Source organism: Caloenas nicobarica, chromosome 28, assembly GCF_036013445.1.
Source record: "Caloenas nicobarica isolate bCalNic1 chromosome 28, bCalNic1.hap1, whole genome shotgun sequence".
NCBI lineage: Eukaryota > Metazoa > Chordata > Aves > Columbiformes > Columbidae > Caloenas > Caloenas nicobarica.
The window spans coordinates 1,698,753-1,715,951 of record NC_088272.1 but is presented as its reverse complement, the minus strand read 5'-3'; the positions used below and the strand labels follow the sequence as shown (position 1 = coordinate 1,715,951).

Sequence of the window (17,199 nt, the reverse complement as noted above, 5' to 3'; positions counted from 1 at the left end):
CCAAGGGCAGGATGGCTTGGGCTCTGTCCTGGCATCTGGAAACTGAAGTGTGTGCCCATCTCCCAACACCTGCCCTGCTCAGTGAAGGGTGTGAGAAACTCTGAAATCACAGTCTTGACAGGTATCTTATGTCGAACTGCAGACAGTGTTGTCCTGCCAGCTCAGGATTGGAGCTTCCATCCCTGAAGGTATTTAAAAGATGTGTAGACATGGCACTTAGGGATATGGTGTAATGGGTGGGCTTGGCAGTGTCGTATTTACAATTGGACTTTATGACCTTAAGGGTCCTTTCCAACCTAAATTATGATCTGAGATAAACCATTTCAATTCCCATCACCTCCAGCTTCCCCCGAGTTCGGCTGCTGTGTGACACCACTCTCCTGGCTCTCCAAGCAGGTTGTACACCAGTTTGGTGCCTGCACTGGCAATTTCCCCTTTCTGGGGTAAAAGACCTTCGATGAGAGACAGTTGTAGAGATTTGGGTGGCAGAGGTCTGAACTCTTCCTTTCAAAGTCTTAGCAGGCTCAGTTTTGGAGCCAGTGAAAAATAGAGACAATCTCAAGGATGTTTTTGAAAAGTGGTACAATCACTAATAAGAATAACAGGGAGTTCCTTATTCCTGATGATGATGATGATGAACTAAAGTTTTTTAATTTCATTCCTATCAGTCATTCTTGCTTCTCAAAACAGCTGCTACATCTCGGTAGCTAACCTCTTGCATGGAGTTTTTTTAAGAGCTTTTTCTCTCACTTCTACCAGATTTATGATTTTAAAAGTACTTCCTAGGACAGAATTGCTCTTAAATCACCCCTCTTTCATAATTTTTCCTCCTTTTTTTCTGGAGTGAGGGGAGGTGACATAGGGCAGTTTTATTTCTTTTTTAGCCAAAGAAGGCCAAGGAACAGATCTCAGGTCAGTGCAAAGGCAGAAAGGCATCCAGAATGTTTATGTGGTGTGCACTGACACACACCGTCACCTGCATTTCCAGTCTCTGAAGTTCCAACGGTGCAGCAGAGACTGGAGTTCTGAGCTCCCTTCATCTGCCCTTCGTGACACATGTAAAATGAAACTACCCCAGCCAAAGAGTTGGTTTTGATTCTCTTCACAGCCTGAAGTACCACATGGGTCAGGAGACGAGCCAGGATACCCAACGAGGACTCACATGCTCTGCACTTAAATTTCAGGTGTTCCCGAGAATCTCAGGAGACAAGTTGTGCCGATTCCTGGGTGCAAGGAGCTGGTCAAGAGCCTCGTCTCCATTTCTGTAACGATGGCTTTGCTGCCTGGCTGGTGTGCAGACTCTGTACATGGATGCTGACACCTGTTGAGCAACCTGCTCTGAAAGGATGAACAAGGTGGGCATGAGGACAGCAGAACAGAAGAACCTGGGTGGAGGCAAATGAAAAGGGATGCACAAGATGTGGTCAGGGCTGTTTGGGGGCACTTGTAAAGCAGCCCTGCACCTCATGTGAATTATTCCTGTGGCCAGGGAGAACTTGAAAGCCGTCCCTAAATTGAAAACATGAAGGGGATGAAAGGACAGCATCATTCAGGCTGGATGGGACCTCGGGAGATGTCTTGACCAACCTCCTGCTCAAAGCACGGTCAGATCAGATTACTCAGGGCTTTATCCAAACACATCTTGGACACTTTCTGGGGTAGAGTGGATGCGCACTCTTGGAAAACAGCTTCCAGGGCTTGACTGTCCTCAGGATTGGAAAGTTTCTCCCTTTCTATAGCACCTTTCCAAGCCTAACTATCCAGATTATTTTTTACCCATCTACTTACACACTGACACAGATCATAATAGCCTACCTTGGACACAAGAATATTGTGGGGGATGATGCTGAATGCCTTGCTGACTTCCAGGTAACAGACCACCACTGCTGGCCCCACGTCCAGCAACCCTGTCCTTTCCTCACAGAAAGCAAAGAGGATGGAAAGGCACAACCTGCCCTGGGTAAACCCCATCACCTTCTCTTTCAGACACCCAGAAATGGGGTCCCACTGGCTACGTTCTGGGACACAGCCCTTAGTTCCCCTGCTCTGCTAGGGGGATTGGACCAGATGATCTCTTGAGGTCCCTTCCAATCCCTAACATTCTGTGATTCTGTGATTCTGTGATTTCTGAAAAGTGCACACACTGTGTGAGAGCTGCCAGTGGTCAGGGAGTCCCCCCAGTCTCCATGAGCTTTCCAAGAAGGTGGAGAGTGGCCTCACTGTGACATGGTCCTGCTGTCTCAGCTCCTGGGATGCTGCCCCTCCTGTCCCACAGACTGGAAAGGATTGTGTTAATTCCAGTGACCCCTGACTTGATCCCCATCCACTGCTGGTTGTTCTGCCTCCAGTGACAGAGGCCTGGGAGAGCTTGCTGGTGAAGATGGAGGACCAGAGACACAGAGAATATCACTTCTCTCCCTTATTAAATTAATCAGTACCCACACGGTGTCTTTGTTTCTCCTTTAACTGTTCCGGAAGTAGTAACAGCTCATTAGGATGCTCTTGAATTGCCTTACAGGTCTAGACTGAGTTTTGCTCTGGCCTGTTGCTGTGCTTGGAGGCTGCTGTCCTTGCAGACCAGATGAACTAACTTCTGCCACCCTGCCTTGGCAGTTTATTCCATCCGTGTCACAGCTCTGTCTGCAACACTGACAGCTCCAGCTCAGCCAGTCAGGTCCCTGGCTGAGGACATTGCCTCACATCTGGGCTGAACCATCCCAGCTGTGGCACCAGGAAACCTGTGAGTCGTCCCATGGAAACCTGGTACCAAGTGTCCAAGACTCCATGCATGCAAAGGCTTTGCTTCAGAGCACAGACATGAGATAGCCAAAAGATTGCTGAATGTCTCTCTAGACCTATGAGTATAAACCCAGAATATAATGCCTAAATTCATTCTGGGGAACATATTCCTCCCCCAATTTGGAAAAATTAGATCCTTTTCTGTAACATTCCTGGTGTCTTGCCTAATGATGGGACAAGAAAAGGTGATTCTCATACCAATTTACTTTTTACTACAAAGAACACAATGCTGGCAAGAAGTGTCTCTGATGAAGAGAGAGAATCAACATCACTGATTACTTGAGGTTGCTTCAAAGGATGTGCCCCTGGAGCCCCAGGGACAGCTGGAGGGAGCCCAGAGGGGACAGAGGAAGGGACATCATGGGCTGCTCCTGTGCTGCTGAGCTGGGCTGGGCTCCTGGGACACAGGGAGCTCATGGCAAGCGGCAGCGCTGCAGAGAGACAGCTCTGCCCAGGAGCAGCTCCTCTGCAAAGCGCAGCAGGGCTGAGGGCTCTGCCTGGGGATCTCAGGGAGACCAGCAAGGCAGAGAGAGATGAAAGGTGGTCAGGACTGGGAGGATGGCTGAGAGCTCACTGGAGGAGAAATCTTTGCAGCCCTTGCCATGGTAAGTCTCTGGGTGCAGGGCAATGCAGCTGTAGCTCCTGGAGACATCTCCTCAAGTTAGCACAGGCACAGCTTGAGGGATCTGTGAGGAGGGGGCTCTTGTCAGGCAATTTTGAACAGCTGTGAATATTGGTGAGCACCCAGGGGTGCCCAGGGCTGTCCTGCAGAGCAGGGTCCCTGCACCCCAGGGCTGTGCCGGGGCAGGGACTCTGCTGCCTGCCAGGGTCAGCACTGCCCGGGGAGATCCCCACGGTGCTGTGGGGAGAAGCTGTGGGTGGAAGGAGCGACCCCTATCAGGGCAGGAAAGGTGCTTCTGCTGTTGAGGGGGTGCTGTGTGGGTCAGGGCTGCTCACAGCTCCAGATCACCCCCAGGATTTTTCCAAGTGGATGCCTCAAGCAGAAGATCAATGCAAGGATTACCAGAGAGATAGGGAGCTTTCGTGAGCCTGCCTTTTCAGTTTCCTATCCCAAGGGATGGGGGGGAAGGAAAGGAGAAAATGAAGATGAGCTCTCATGCTTAAACAAGTCACTGAGACTCCTGAACTGCAACTCAGAGTCATCAGTACATCTGCCAGAAGCCTCATTAACATCCCTTCAGCTGCTGCATGGTGGCTTGTCAGGGTAACATGGCAGTGTGATCAGCCTCCATCTCAGAAAGGTGTCAGTCCAGGGCAGCTGGAGCAAGACAGAGGGACAGAGCAGCTGCCCTCACTCTGCACTGACTCACAGGCATCCTCTGGTCTCGCAGGACTCGCTCTGTTCTCCCTGAGTGCAGCAGAAATGCTGAGGGTTTCTGACACCCAAGAACACTCCCTAGGGTAGGAGGGGACATAGAGCTGTAGAAACGCCAAACCTCTCAAACTCAGTTTCTCAGCCCTGCAGGTACAGATGCTGACAGTCCCTTCTGCAGCAGCAGCGGTTCCATCTGACAAAGCTGAACCCCAGGACTGGCCCCGGCCCCACCCATCACACAGGGTCAGGCTGACTCCTCAAGAGCCCCTGGGCAGAGACCCTGCTCTTCATTGCACACTCATCAAGCACCGACGAGGGCTGCAGACAGGATGTTCTCCTGGAAAATGAAAAGGGTCTTTTTGTGGGAGGGTCTGTGGGAAATGGCTTTGGTTTTTCCCAGACAAGTCTCATCTAAACCATCATTGTCTTTTCCTCCTTGCACAGGTCCTCATGCCCACAGGCAGCAGATGTCCAACAGCAGCTCCATCAGCCAGTTCCTCCTCCTGGCGTTCACAGACACACGGGAGCTGCAGCTCTTGCACTTCTGGCTCTTCCTGGGCATCTACCTGGCTACCCTCCTGGGCAACGGCCTCATCATCACCACCATAGCCTGTGACCAGCACCTCCACACCCCCATGTACTTCTTCCTGCTCAACCTCGCCCTCCTCGACCTGGGCTCCGTCTCCATCACTGTCCCCAAATCCATGGCCAATTCCCTCTGGGACACCAGGGCTATCTCATATATAGGATGTGCTGCACAGATGCTTTTGTTTCTCTTTTTCATTTCAGCAGAATATTTTCTTCTCACCATCATGTCCTACGACCGCTACGTTGCCATCTGCAAACCCCTGCACTACGGGACCCTCCTGGGCAGCAGAGCTTGTGTCCACATGGCAGCAGCTGCCTGGGCCACTGGGTTTCTCAGTGCTCTGCTGCACACGGCCAATACATTTTCACTGCCACTGTGCAAGGGCAATGCCCTGGACCAGTTCTTCTGTGAAATCCCCCAGATCCTCAAGCTCTCCTGCTCACAGTCCTACTTTAGGGAAGCTGGGCTTATTTTGGTTAGTGTCTGTTTATCATTTGGGTGTTTTGTGTTCATTGTGCTGTCCTATGTGCAGATCTTGAGGGCTGTTCTGAGGATCCCCTCTGAGCAGGGACGGCACAAAGCCTTTGCCACGTGCCTCCCTCACCTGGCCGTGGTCTCCTTGTTTGTCATCACTGCCGTGTTTGCCTATCTGAAACCCCCCTCCATCTCGTCCCCATCCCTGGACCTGCTGGTGTCTGTTCCGTACTCGGTGGTTCCTCCAGCAGTGAACCCCCTCATCTACAGCATGAGGAACCAGGAGCTCAAGGATGCCCTGTGGAAACTGATGACTGGATTTCTTCCGAAGCTATAAACTGTCTCTGTCTTCTTCTACATACGAGTTATAGTCTAACTCATTGCAGGTTCATCCTGTGTGCAGTATTTTTTGTCTCTAGTTGTGTTTTTCTCTTATGATACTACTGTAATTTCATTTTTAGTTCACTGCCTGCTTTTCTTTTCTCACTGAGTGTCTGTGTCCATGAGGAATCATGCTCCCTGTGTTTAAGCAAAATAAAGGGCTCTCCGGCAAACTGTTTTCTGCTGACATCCGAACTCCAAGACCTTTTTCAAGCTGCAGGGACAGTTCCTGTGTGCATGGGTGGAAGGGGAAAGAGCTCTCGCTTGGCAGCCCTGCCAGGGAGCAGCAGCGCTTGGCCTTCCAGAGCTGTTCTCGTTCCACTCCCACACTCTCCTTCTCATCCCTTGTGTTGGTGCAAGGCCTGAGTGCTCTGGCAGCCTGGTCACCATCCTGCTGTGTGTGAGTCCTGTGAGCGCAGGCAGGGACAGGCCATGGGCACTGCTGTGACAGAGCTGGCCTCCGTAACACTACTTCTATAAAGGAAAGTGATGTTCATAGGGCAGTGCCTGAAGGCTTAGGTCTTCTTCAATTTCGTCTTCAGGACATGCACAAGAAAGTAGCCTGCAGGTGGAAACAGCAGTGTAGAGATAAACAGTGTGTGTGTGCAGGGCTGGGCACACAGCAGTGTCCTCTCACAGCCAGGCCTCCTGCCAGAGACCTGCAGGACCAGCAGAGCAGGGGCTGGGCTGTGCCATGTGCACTGGACACCCCATGGAAGCTGCCCCAGGGCATCGTCATGGACTGGCCCCTCACAACCTCCATTTCCAGCCCTGGCGTCTCTCCCCTTCTCACAGAGGTTGTTCTTCCCTCCATGGATGGACATTGAATGAGTTGTTCACCAGTCCGAGTTTGTATTGTAGAGATGAGATGTAAGCATGCACATCATGTACATGAGGTGACATGAACACGAGTGAGCACAAACACCATCAACTATTCCTTTGGTTTCCATGAAGGCCTGTGGCACAGACAAGGTCTTGAGGTCACTTCATATTGGGAGGAACATCCCGTGGGAAACCACCTGAATGCAGCACTGGGATGTGCTTCCTTGAACTGAGGTCCCCGTGTCCATTCCTCATGACGTGGGACATCTCAGATGAGTGCAGAGCAGGGTGACACACCACAGGGCTGAGGTGTTTCCCATCCTTTGGGAGTGGAACAGGAGGCCAGAGAGACACTGTGACTCATGCCTCTGTTTGTAAAATGGACAGACCCTGTCTCTGAGCATCCTTGGGTGCAGAAGGAGCCCATGAGGCCAGCTCAGATGTGGACACCTGACAGAACCTGACATTTCTGTGTGTGACTCCAGGAACAAACCCCATTGGCCCAGTGAGATTCATCTCAGCTTCCCTGGATAGGATCATTGCAAGTGCTGCGGTCTGGTACATCAACCTTGCCCGTGATTCCAGATTGTGCTCTCAAAAGTGCTAGAGAAACCAGAATGCTTTTCACTCAGATTGTTAGTAGGAAATATGTTTGACAAATTTGAACAAGGTGAGGAAGTGAGATGGGTGCCTATAGCCTGTGGGAAAGAGAGGCAGGTGTAGGACTGTGTAGAGCACACTTCAGTCTTGGTCAGGTCCTGGGTGCTAAGGAGGGGGATGGATGGGTGTGGTATTATGAGGTCAGTTGTGTCTCGGTAACTCATAATCCAGTAAGCAGCGTGTGGCTGTGAAGGGGACTGTGGGGTCAGTTCTGTCTCTGGAGGTGACAGCCCAGCAGCAGGGACGTGGCTGGGAAAGAACCTCTGCCAAAGTACCCACAGCCCCTACCCAGGAAGAGGCCTTGGAGACGGGCTGTCATGTCCATCCCACCTGAGAACATGATGGCACAGCAGCAGGGACATGGTCGTGTCTATCAGAGAAGCTGAAAGGCCAGCAGCAGTCCTGGGATTTAGAAGATCATGGTGAGGTTACTTCTTTCTGGTGAGGTGAAACACCACAAGAAGCCTAACGGGTTGGGTTCCCTGCATGAAGGGCAGTTTCTGAGATGGTTGAGCTTTCCTTGATAGTGGGAAGAAGCAGAAGAGAGAAAAAATATGTCAGAAAGTGCAACCTGGAAGATGGAGACTGGATATCAGGAGGAAGAAATGTCACTGGAAGGGCAGGGCTGTGGTGCAAGAGGTCACCCAGAGGGAGCTGGATCAGCCCATGGTTTGTGTTCCAAAGAGCAGCCAGTGAGGGTGCAGACACACCAGTGAAGGGACAGAAATGCTGGGGTGAGAGCAGGTAGGGAAGCAGATGGGTGTCTGCAGCCTGCAGGGAAAGAGGGGCAGGTGTAGGACCGTGTAGAACAGCCTGTGATGGAGATTGCAAAGGGCACTGGTGAGGCTGGAAGGGACCAACAGAACCCAGGTCTCTGTCCCCTTGGCCATGGCAGTTGTCTCTGCCACTGAGGCCTGGGAGAAGACATGTTGTCCTCATGGCACTGGGGCCTCACTTCCTCTTTGCAGCCCCATGGGGAAGCTGGAAGTTGCTGTACCAGTGTTGTCCTTCCCTCGGCCTTGCACACCCACATCCCACGGTCCCAGGAAGAGCCCTGAGCCGTGTGTGAGGGACAGGATCCCCCTTCCCATTGCCTGGAGGTCGTGGCTTCTCCTTTCTGCTTCAGAAAGCAAACCAAGGGGTTTCTCAGCATCAGAGCTGAGGAAAACACTAAAAGGAGACCTCATGGTGGCTACAGCTTCCTCACAAGGGGAGAAGGAAGGGTAGGTACTGATCTCTTCTCTCTGGTGACCAGTGACAGAACCCAAGGGAATGGCAGGAGGATGTGCCGGGGGAGGGTGAATTGGACATGAGGAAAAGGTTCTTCACCCAGAGATGCTGGACACTGAACAGGCTCCCCAGGGAGGTGTCACGGCCCCAATTCTGACAGTGATCAAGAAGAAACGGGACAACATCCTCAGACACACGGTGTGAACTGTGAGGTTGTCCTGTGGAAGGACAGGAGTTGGACTCAATGATCCTGGAACACAAGAGGTTCCACTTCAATATGAGAAGAAACTTTTTCGGAATGAGGGTGACAGGGCCTGGAACAGGCTGCCCAGAGAGGTTGTGGAGTCTCCTTCTCTGCAGACATTCAAAACCCGCCTGGTTCCTCTGTAACCTCACATGGGTGTTCCTGCTCCAGCACGGGGATTGGACTAGATGATCTTTTGAGGTCCCTTTAAATCCCCAGCATTCTGCGATTCTGTGATTCTGTGATCCTTGTGGGTCCCTTCCCACTCAGGACATTCTATCATTCTATGAAATACTAGGTCAAAAGCCAATGTTTTCATTGTACAGATGAGTTGCAAACATACACATCATGTGCATGTCCACTGTGTGCATGTGGTGAGATGAACCCAAGGGAGCGCAAATGCTTTCAGCTATTCATTAGGGATCCATAAAGGTCAGTGGGACAGAGATGGTGTTCAGGGGTCTCTTCCAACCTGTGTTATTGTAGGATTCCATGATTCTTTTCCTTGGAGATCTCTTTCAAGACAGAATAGACAGAGGAAGAAGACAAAAAAGAGACAGAAGCAGAGATATAAAATGCCCCAGTGTAAATACAGCAGCTCCTCTGAGGAACGTTTCTCCACTCAAACCCTTGATAGGAAATCTATTAGATACATTTGATGAAACCAGCTTAGTTTTACCTGCTCACACACTGGAGCACAAGGAGGGCGATGGCTGGGTACGATGTCATGTGCTCAGCTGTGTCTCAGGAACTCATAGTCCAGTAGGAAGCCAATGGCTGTGGAGGGGACTGTGAGTCACTTGTGCCCCTGCAGGGGACAGGCCAACAGCAGGAACAGGGCTGGGAAAGGACTGGGAGGTCACACATACGAGACGAGCAATCGGGCCCAATCAGCATGGCTTTATGAAAGGCAGGTCCTGCTTGACCAACCTGATCTCCTCCTGTGACAAGGTGACCGGCTTAGCAGATGAGGGAAAGTCTGTCGTGGGGGAGTGAATCCGCCACACAGGCTGTGGATGTTGTGCACTTAGACTTCAGTAAAGCCTTTGACACCGTATCCCACAGCATCTCCTGGAGAAGCTGCAGCTCATGGCCTGGGTGGGTGTATCTGCGATGGATAAAGAACTGGCTGGAGGGCCGGGCCCAAAGAGTTGTGGTGAACGGAGCCAAATCCAGTTGGCGGCCGGTCACTAGTGGTGTCCCCAGGGCTCAGTATTGGGGCCAGTTCTGTTTAATCTCTTTGTCAGTGATCTAGACGAGGGGATCGAGTGCACCCTCAGTAAGTTTGCAGGTGACACCAAATTGGCTGGGAGTGTTGATCTGCTGGAGCGTGGGAAGGCCACACAGAGGGATCTGGACCGGAGGAAATGATGGACTGAGAACAATTGTATGAGGTTGCTGACCATGATGCCATATGGTGTGGAATATCTCTTTGGTCAGTTGGGGTCAGCTGTCCTGGCTTGGTCCCCTCCCACCCTTTAGCCACATCCAGCCCTCTTGTTTTTGGGGCAGACTGAGAAACACAGAAGGCCTTGAGGCTGTGCCAGAACTGCTCAGCAGTAACTAAAAGGTCAGCATGTTCTTGAAGGTGTTTTGGCCACCAAGCAAAGCACAGAACAGCAGGGGAAGGAGTGTTGATCTGCTGGAGGGTCGGAAGGCCATACAGAGGGATCTGGATGAGCTGGATTGATGGGCTGAGGCCAGTTGTCTGAGTCTCAACAAGGCCAAGTCCCGGGTCCTGCACTTGGATCACAACAACCCCATGAAGGCTCCAGGCTCAGGGAAGCGCGGCTGGAAAGCTGCTCGGCAGAAAGGGATCTGAGGGTGTTGACTGACAGCAGCTGAACAGGAGCCAGCGTGTGCCCAGGTGGCCAAAAAGGCCACCAGCATCCTGACGTGCACCAAGAATAGCACAGCCAGCAGTACCAGGGCCGTGATCATCCCCTTGTCCTCAGTGCTGGTGAGGCCCCACCTGGAATCCTGTGTTCAGTTTTGGGCCCCTCACTATAGGAAAGACCTTTACATTCTGGAGCGAGTTCAGAGAAGGGCAATGGAGCTGGTGAAGAAGCTGGAGAAGAAGTCTTAGGAGGAGCGGCTGAGAGAACTGGGGCTGTTTAGCCTGGAGAAAAGGAGGCTGAGGGGAGACCTTGTCACTGTCTATAACGGCCTGATAGGAGGTTGGAGCAGGGAGGGTGTTTGTGTCTTCTCCTGAGTAGCAAGTGATAGGACAAGAGGAAATGGCCTCAAGTTGTGCCAGGGGAGGTTTAGATTGGATATTAGGAAAAAATTCTTCTTGGAAATGGTTGTCGGGCATTGGAACAGGCTGCCCAGGGAAGTCACGGGGTCACCATCCCTGTAGGTGTTTAAAAGGAGTTTAGATGAGGTTCTTAAGGGAGATGGTTTAGTGCTCGAGTCAGGTTATGGTTAGACTCGATGATCCTGAGGGTCTCTTTCCACTGAAATGATTCTATGATTCTGTGATATCAACTGGATAATTCTTCTATCACTTCTTCTCAGTGCTCTTCATGTACCTGCCTCTTTGCCTACAGTGCTGAAACTTTTCTAACTAAGCACAGAAGTCTTGAATACTAGATGTAAATGATGGAAGCAACATGTCTTTATCAGTCTTGTCTGATACCTGCCAGTCCAGGCAAACACCTCAGGTATACTGGGGCCTCTCGAGGTTTGCATTGGATGCTTATAGTGAGACCATGGAGCTCAGCCTGAAAACCTGAGAACTCCCCTCAAAACCAAATCAAACTAAAAACAACAACAAGAACAAAAAACCCCACACTCTTTTTTTCAGATGAAATGATTCAATATTTCCAATAAAATGTCTGTGGAATTTCTATACTGTGAAAATATTAATTTTCAGAATGCGTATGTACTGTGGGAATTGAAACATTGACCTTTCCCTGTGCTTGCATTGCCACAATTCTGTCTATCATGCTGTGTATTTAATCCCCCTGAACATCCAGGAGTTTCTACCTGTCCTTATTCAGCTCACCATGTCTGAAGTCATCTCTTCAGAAGCCTGTCTGGACATTTGCACTTTCCATTGCTCCCCAGAGGTTCTTCCTCCTCTCACTCTTTGCTCGTTCAGAGCCTCTCAGCTCTCTCCCTGCTTTGAGCTTCAGGCAGGTAAAGTCTTTCAGCAGTTGCTGTCGTACTCCCTATAGGCGACTCAATTATGGCAATGGACCTCACTGGAAACTACTTAATTTAACCATAGAACTGAGAAACATCATTAAGTTCTATTGTGTTTTCTTTTTTTTCTCCTTTCTTTGTTTCCTCTGATTAAAAATTCCCCGGTGCCTGTTTAATCCGGTTCTCTAAGGAAACATGAACTAATTCCTGCAAACAAGCTGTAACAATCAGGTGCAAACTTCCGTGCAGAATCTGATGTAAAGAAATGTGATGCAAATCCCAGCGGGCCAATGAGCAAAACAGGGAGTTTGGGGAGCTGATTAGAGATTTCCTGCTAACAATTTGAGTAGAGAAACAGTCTTCACAGGAACTGCTCTGTTTCTGTTGACACCTTTTAGGTCTCCTCCTCTGCCTCTTTTTTCCTTTTTTTTTGTCTTGTTCCTCCACCTATTCTGTCTTCCAAAACCTTTCCAAGGGGAAGATTCCTTGAATCACAGAGTAACTCAGGTTTGAACATCCTCTTGTCTCACTGTCCTGCTCAGGGCAGGGTGAACCAGGTGAGGTTGTCCAAGGCCTCTGCCCAGCTTTGCACCATCCACAAAGGAGCTGAAGGTTCACTCCGTCACCTCATTCAGGGGGAGAATAAAGACATTCACCAGTGCTGGCCCAAGTGCTGGTCCCTGAGGGATTCCACTGGTAACTGACTGCAGGGGGGGCTTTGTACCACTGGTGACATTTGGGCTTCATCATCCAGCCAGCTTCCCACCCAGCATCCACTTCTTGAGCCCACAGAGAACCAATCGCATTATAAGGACACCATGGGAAACCATGTCTGACACCTTGTGAAATTCTATGTGCACAACATGCCTTTCTTTCCCTGCCCATTTGGGTTCAGCAATCCCTTTCTTGTTTTCCAAGTGCCTGGACATGGCTGCAGGAGGACTTGTCCCACTCCCTTCCCATGGAAGGACACAGGCTGACCAGCCTGTAATCCTCTCAGTTCTCATTGCTGCCCTTCTTGAAGACAGGTTTGACAACTGCCTTTTCCAAGGACCTCAGAACCCCTCTGATTGCTCTGGCAGGTTTCAGACCACAATTCAGACTCACAGGTAAGGATGACATAGCAGACAGGAGCACGTGAGATTGATCTGCCTGGGCCAGTGGGGTTTGTTCCTGGAGTCACACACAGAAATGTCAGGTTCTGTCAGGTGTCCACATCTGAGCCGGCCTCGTGGGCTCCTTATGCACCCAGGGATGTTCAGAGACAGAGTCTGTCCCTTTCGCACACAGAGGCAGGAGTCACAGTGTCACTCTGGCCTCCTGTTGCCACTCCCGAGGGACGGGAGACACCTCAGCCCTGTGGTGTGTCACCCTGCTCTGCACTCATCTGAGATGTCCCACGTCATGAGGAATGGACACAGGGACATTGGTTAAAGGAAGCGCAACCGGTGCTGCATTTAGGCAGTTTCCATGGGATGTTACTCCCAACGAGAAATGACCTCAAGACCCTGTCTGTCCTACAGGCCAAAATGGAACGCACAGGAATAGCTCGTAGCGTTTCTGCTGACTCGGGTTCATCTCACCTCTCATGCATGATGTGCATGCTCACATCTCATCCCTATGATGCAACATGAAAAGCTGAAATACTCATTCAGTGTCCCTCCATGGAGGGACAAAGAACTTCTCTGAGCTGGGGAGAGAGGAAATGTTGGTTGTGAGGGGCCAGTCCATGACGATGCCCTGGGGCAGCTTCCACGGGGTGTCCAGTGCACAGGGGCACAGCCCAGCCCCTGCTCTGCTGGTCCTGCAGGTCTCTGGCAGGAGGCCTGGCTGTGAGAGGACACTGCTGTGTGCCCAGCCCTGCACACACACACTGTGCAGCTGTACCCTGTTGTTTGCATCTGTGGCCACTTTTGTGGGCAAGTTTTTGAGAGAAGGTTTGTAAGAAGACCTAAGCCTTCCGGCACTGCCCTGAGGAGATCACTCTTCTTTATAGAAGTCCTGTTACGGAGGCCAGCTCTGTCACAGCAGTGCCCATGGCCTGTCCCTGCCTGCGCTCACAGGACTGACACACAGCAGGACGGTGACCAGGCTGCCAGAGCACTCAGGCCTTGCACCAACACAAGGGATGAGAAGGAGAGTGTGGGAGTGGAACGAGAACAGCTCTGGAAGGCCAAGCGCTGGTGCTCCCTGGCAGGGCTGCCAGGCTGGACTCTTTTCCCCTCCTCCCATGCACACAGGAGCTGTCCCTGCAGCTCCAAACAGGCCTTGCAGGAAGGATATAGTGAATATGAAGTCACTACAGGATGCTTTATTTTGTTTCAATACACACAGATCATGGCTCCTCATTTACATAGCCAGTGGTTATAAAACAAAAGGAGACAGTGAATTAGAAAGGGGATGAAAATGTTATCACAATTTAAAAAAAGGCTAATAACAACAGAAAATACAGATGAGAGACTGCACCTGTAACTAGTTACATTAAAAGTGCTATGTAGAAGCAGATGAGCAGTTTATTGCTTCAGAAAACACTAAGATATGAGTTTCCACAGGGCATCCTTGAGCTCCTGGTTCCTCATGCTGTAGATGAGGGGGTTCACTGCTGGAGGCACCACTGAATACAGAACAGACACCACCAGGTCCAGGGATGGGGAGGAGATGGAGGCGGGCTTCAGGTGGGAAAACATGCCAGTGCTGACAAACAGGGAGACCACGGCCAGGTGAGGGAGGCACGTGGAGAAGGCTTTGTGCCGTCCCTGCTCAGAGGGGATCCTCAGCACGGCCCTCAAGATCTGCACATAGGATACCACAATGAACACAAAACACCCAAATCCTAAACAGATACTAACCACAAGAAGCCCAAGTTCCCTGAGGGAGCTGTCTGAGCAGGAGAGCTTGAGGATCTGGGGGATTTCACAGAAGAACTGGTGCAGGGCATTGCCCTTGCACAGTGGCAGTGAAAATGTATTGGCCGTGTGCATCAGAGCACTGAGAAACCCAGTGGCCCAGGCAGCTGCTGCCATGTGGACACAAGCTCTGCTGCCCAGGAGGGTCCCGTAGTGCAGGGGTTTGCAGATGGCAACGTAGCGGTCGTAGGACATGATGGTGAGAAGAAAATATTCTGCTGAAATGAAAAAGAGAAACAAAAGCATCTGTGCAGCACATCCTATATATGAGATAGGCCTGGTGTCCCAGAGGGAATTGGCCATGGATTTGGGGACAGTGATGGAGATGGAGCCCAGGTCGAGGAGGGCGAGGTTGAGCAGGAAGAAGTATATGGGGGTGTGGAGGTGCTGGTCACAGGCTATGGTGGTGATGATGAGGCCGTTGCCCAGGAGGGCAGCCAGGTAGATGCCCTGGAAGAGCCAGAAGTGCAAGAGCTGCAGCTCCCGTGTGTCTGGGAACGCCAGGAGGAGGAACTGGGTGATGCAGCTGCTGTTGGACATTTGCTGTCTCTGGGCACAGGGCGCTCTCATAGGAGAAAAAGTCAGTAACAATTTAGTGGAGACTTCTCTGACATAAACCAAAGCCATGTCCCGCACACCCTCCCCTGTGACACACAGACACACTTTTCTTTTTCTACAAGACCTTCCTTCAGCACTGTGGCTGCAGCCCTGCTTGGTGCTGGCCGAGTGTGCAACCAAGACAACAGGGTCTCTACCCATGGACTCTTAATAAGTCAGCCCAACTCTGCAGAAATTGGCTTGGGCAGGGCTCAGTCCTGAGGTTCAAATTTTTCAGATGAAATCACTGCTGATACAGTCTGTCCTGTCTGCACTCTCAGTGATAAAGAAAAGGAATTGTAAAGGCATTTTAAAACTCACAGGTTTTCTTACAGCTTCACCACCATCTCCCCTGGACAGTGTTCTTGGACATCAGAAACCCTCAGCATTTCTGCTGCACTCAGGGAGAACAGAGCGAGTCCTGCGAGACCAGAGGATGCCTGTGGGTCAGTGCAGAGTGAGGGCAGCTGCTCTGTCCCTCTGTCTTGCTCCAGCTGCCCTGGGCTGGCACCTTTCTGAGATGGAGGCTGATCACACTGCCATGTTACCCTGAAAAGCCACCAGGCACTGCTGAGAGCAGAGGGACCCACCTCAGACCACAACATGTCTCACCCTCTACTAAGATCTCAGCCTGTTTAGCTCAGGATACACACGGCTCATTTCACAAACCCAACTGCATTTTTTCTGTCACAGCTTCTCCTTGGAGCCTTCAGATACCACACAGATGCTGTAAGACCGGTTTGCATCCTGAAGGATAGTTCAGAGCATCTATGGAAACCCCCAGGAGGTATCCAAGTGTCCTAATGATGCCATTTGATTCAGGGAGACTCAGCTCATTCCCCAGCCCCACACACTGCATTGCCCACAGCCCCACAGGGCAGAGCAAAGCTGGGACACGTGTTCCCATGGACACAGCTGCAGGAAAGGACCCACAAGATCAGGCTGTGACTCTGCAGCTGAAACTCCCATCCCCAGAGAGCCTGACAGCAAGAACCAGATCACACCAACAGTGACCCAGAGCAGTGGAGCAAGAAGGAAACTGCGGTGAGGGTGGGTGTGAGAGAGGCCAGGGCAGAGGCAGCCGGGCACTCAGACAGCGTCACCCTTCCCCAGCTGTGCAGCCACCTCCCACACACCAGCATTGCCGGGCAGCTGCTCTCAGCCCCTGTGCTCTGCAGAGGGAACTGGAGCTCTGGCTGCACAGGAGCTGCTTCATGCCTTGGAGCCCCCGGGCCTGAGGGCAGAGGCTTTGCTGGCTGGGAGAGGAGGCGAGGGGGCTGCTCACAGGAGGGATCTGCACTGCAGGAGTCATACGGAGTTTTCTGTGTTCTCTCTCTGATAACAATTCTGAGTTTAGTTTCCTCTCATTTCTGATCATTTCCCTGCTGCCTGGAGATTTTCCCCGTGGGAACAGTTTCCCTGTACATGTCTCTTCCCTGTCAGTGCTCACAGACCATCCCACCCTCTGTGCCCTCACGCTGGCCCTACAGATCCTGCCTGTTCACAGGGCACTGCCTGGGGGCATCTTCCTGTTTCCAGACTGGGGAAAAGGACAGGTCAGAGTAAGACTGACGGGTACAGCCAATGTGATGCTAGTGCTGTGCACAGGCAGAGCAGCAGCTGAAGGGATGTTATGAGGCTTCTGGCAGATGTACTGATGACTCTGAGTTGCAGTTCAGGAGTCTCAGTGACTTGTTTGAGCATGAGAGCTCATTTTCATTTTTTTCCTTTCCTGCACCCCCCAAACCCTTGGGATAGGAAACTGAAAAGGCAGGCTCAGGAAAGCTCCCTATCTCTCTGGTAATCCTTGCATTGATCTTCTGCTTGAGGCATCCACTTGGAAAAATCCTGGGGGTGATCTGGAGCTGTGAGCAGCTCTGACCCACACAGCACCCACTTAACAGCAGAAGCACATTTCCTGCCTTGATACGGGTCGCTCCTTCCCCCCACAGCTTCTCCCCACAGCACCGTGGGGATCTCCCCGGGCAGGCTGAGCGCTGACCCTGGCAGGCGG

At 51.5% G+C, this 17,199-nt stretch overlaps 1 protein-coding gene across 1 annotated transcript; it reads right to left on the bottom strand.

The window, feature by feature from the left end:
- Nucleotides 1–12,678: 12,678 nt before the first annotated feature.
- On the bottom strand, nucleotides 12,679–15,128 carry LOC135999344 (olfactory receptor 14A16-like). Its single transcript, XM_065652902.1, has 2 exons — nucleotides 14,238–15,128; nucleotides 12,679–12,855 (listed from the first exon to the last, which is right to left on the bottom strand). Exons 1-2 carry the CDS (start codon nucleotides 15,126–15,128, stop codon nucleotides 12,679–12,681), a joined length of 1,068 nt encoding a protein of 355 aa, XP_065508974.1.
- Between the last annotated feature and the right edge of the window lie 2,071 nt (nucleotides 15,129–17,199).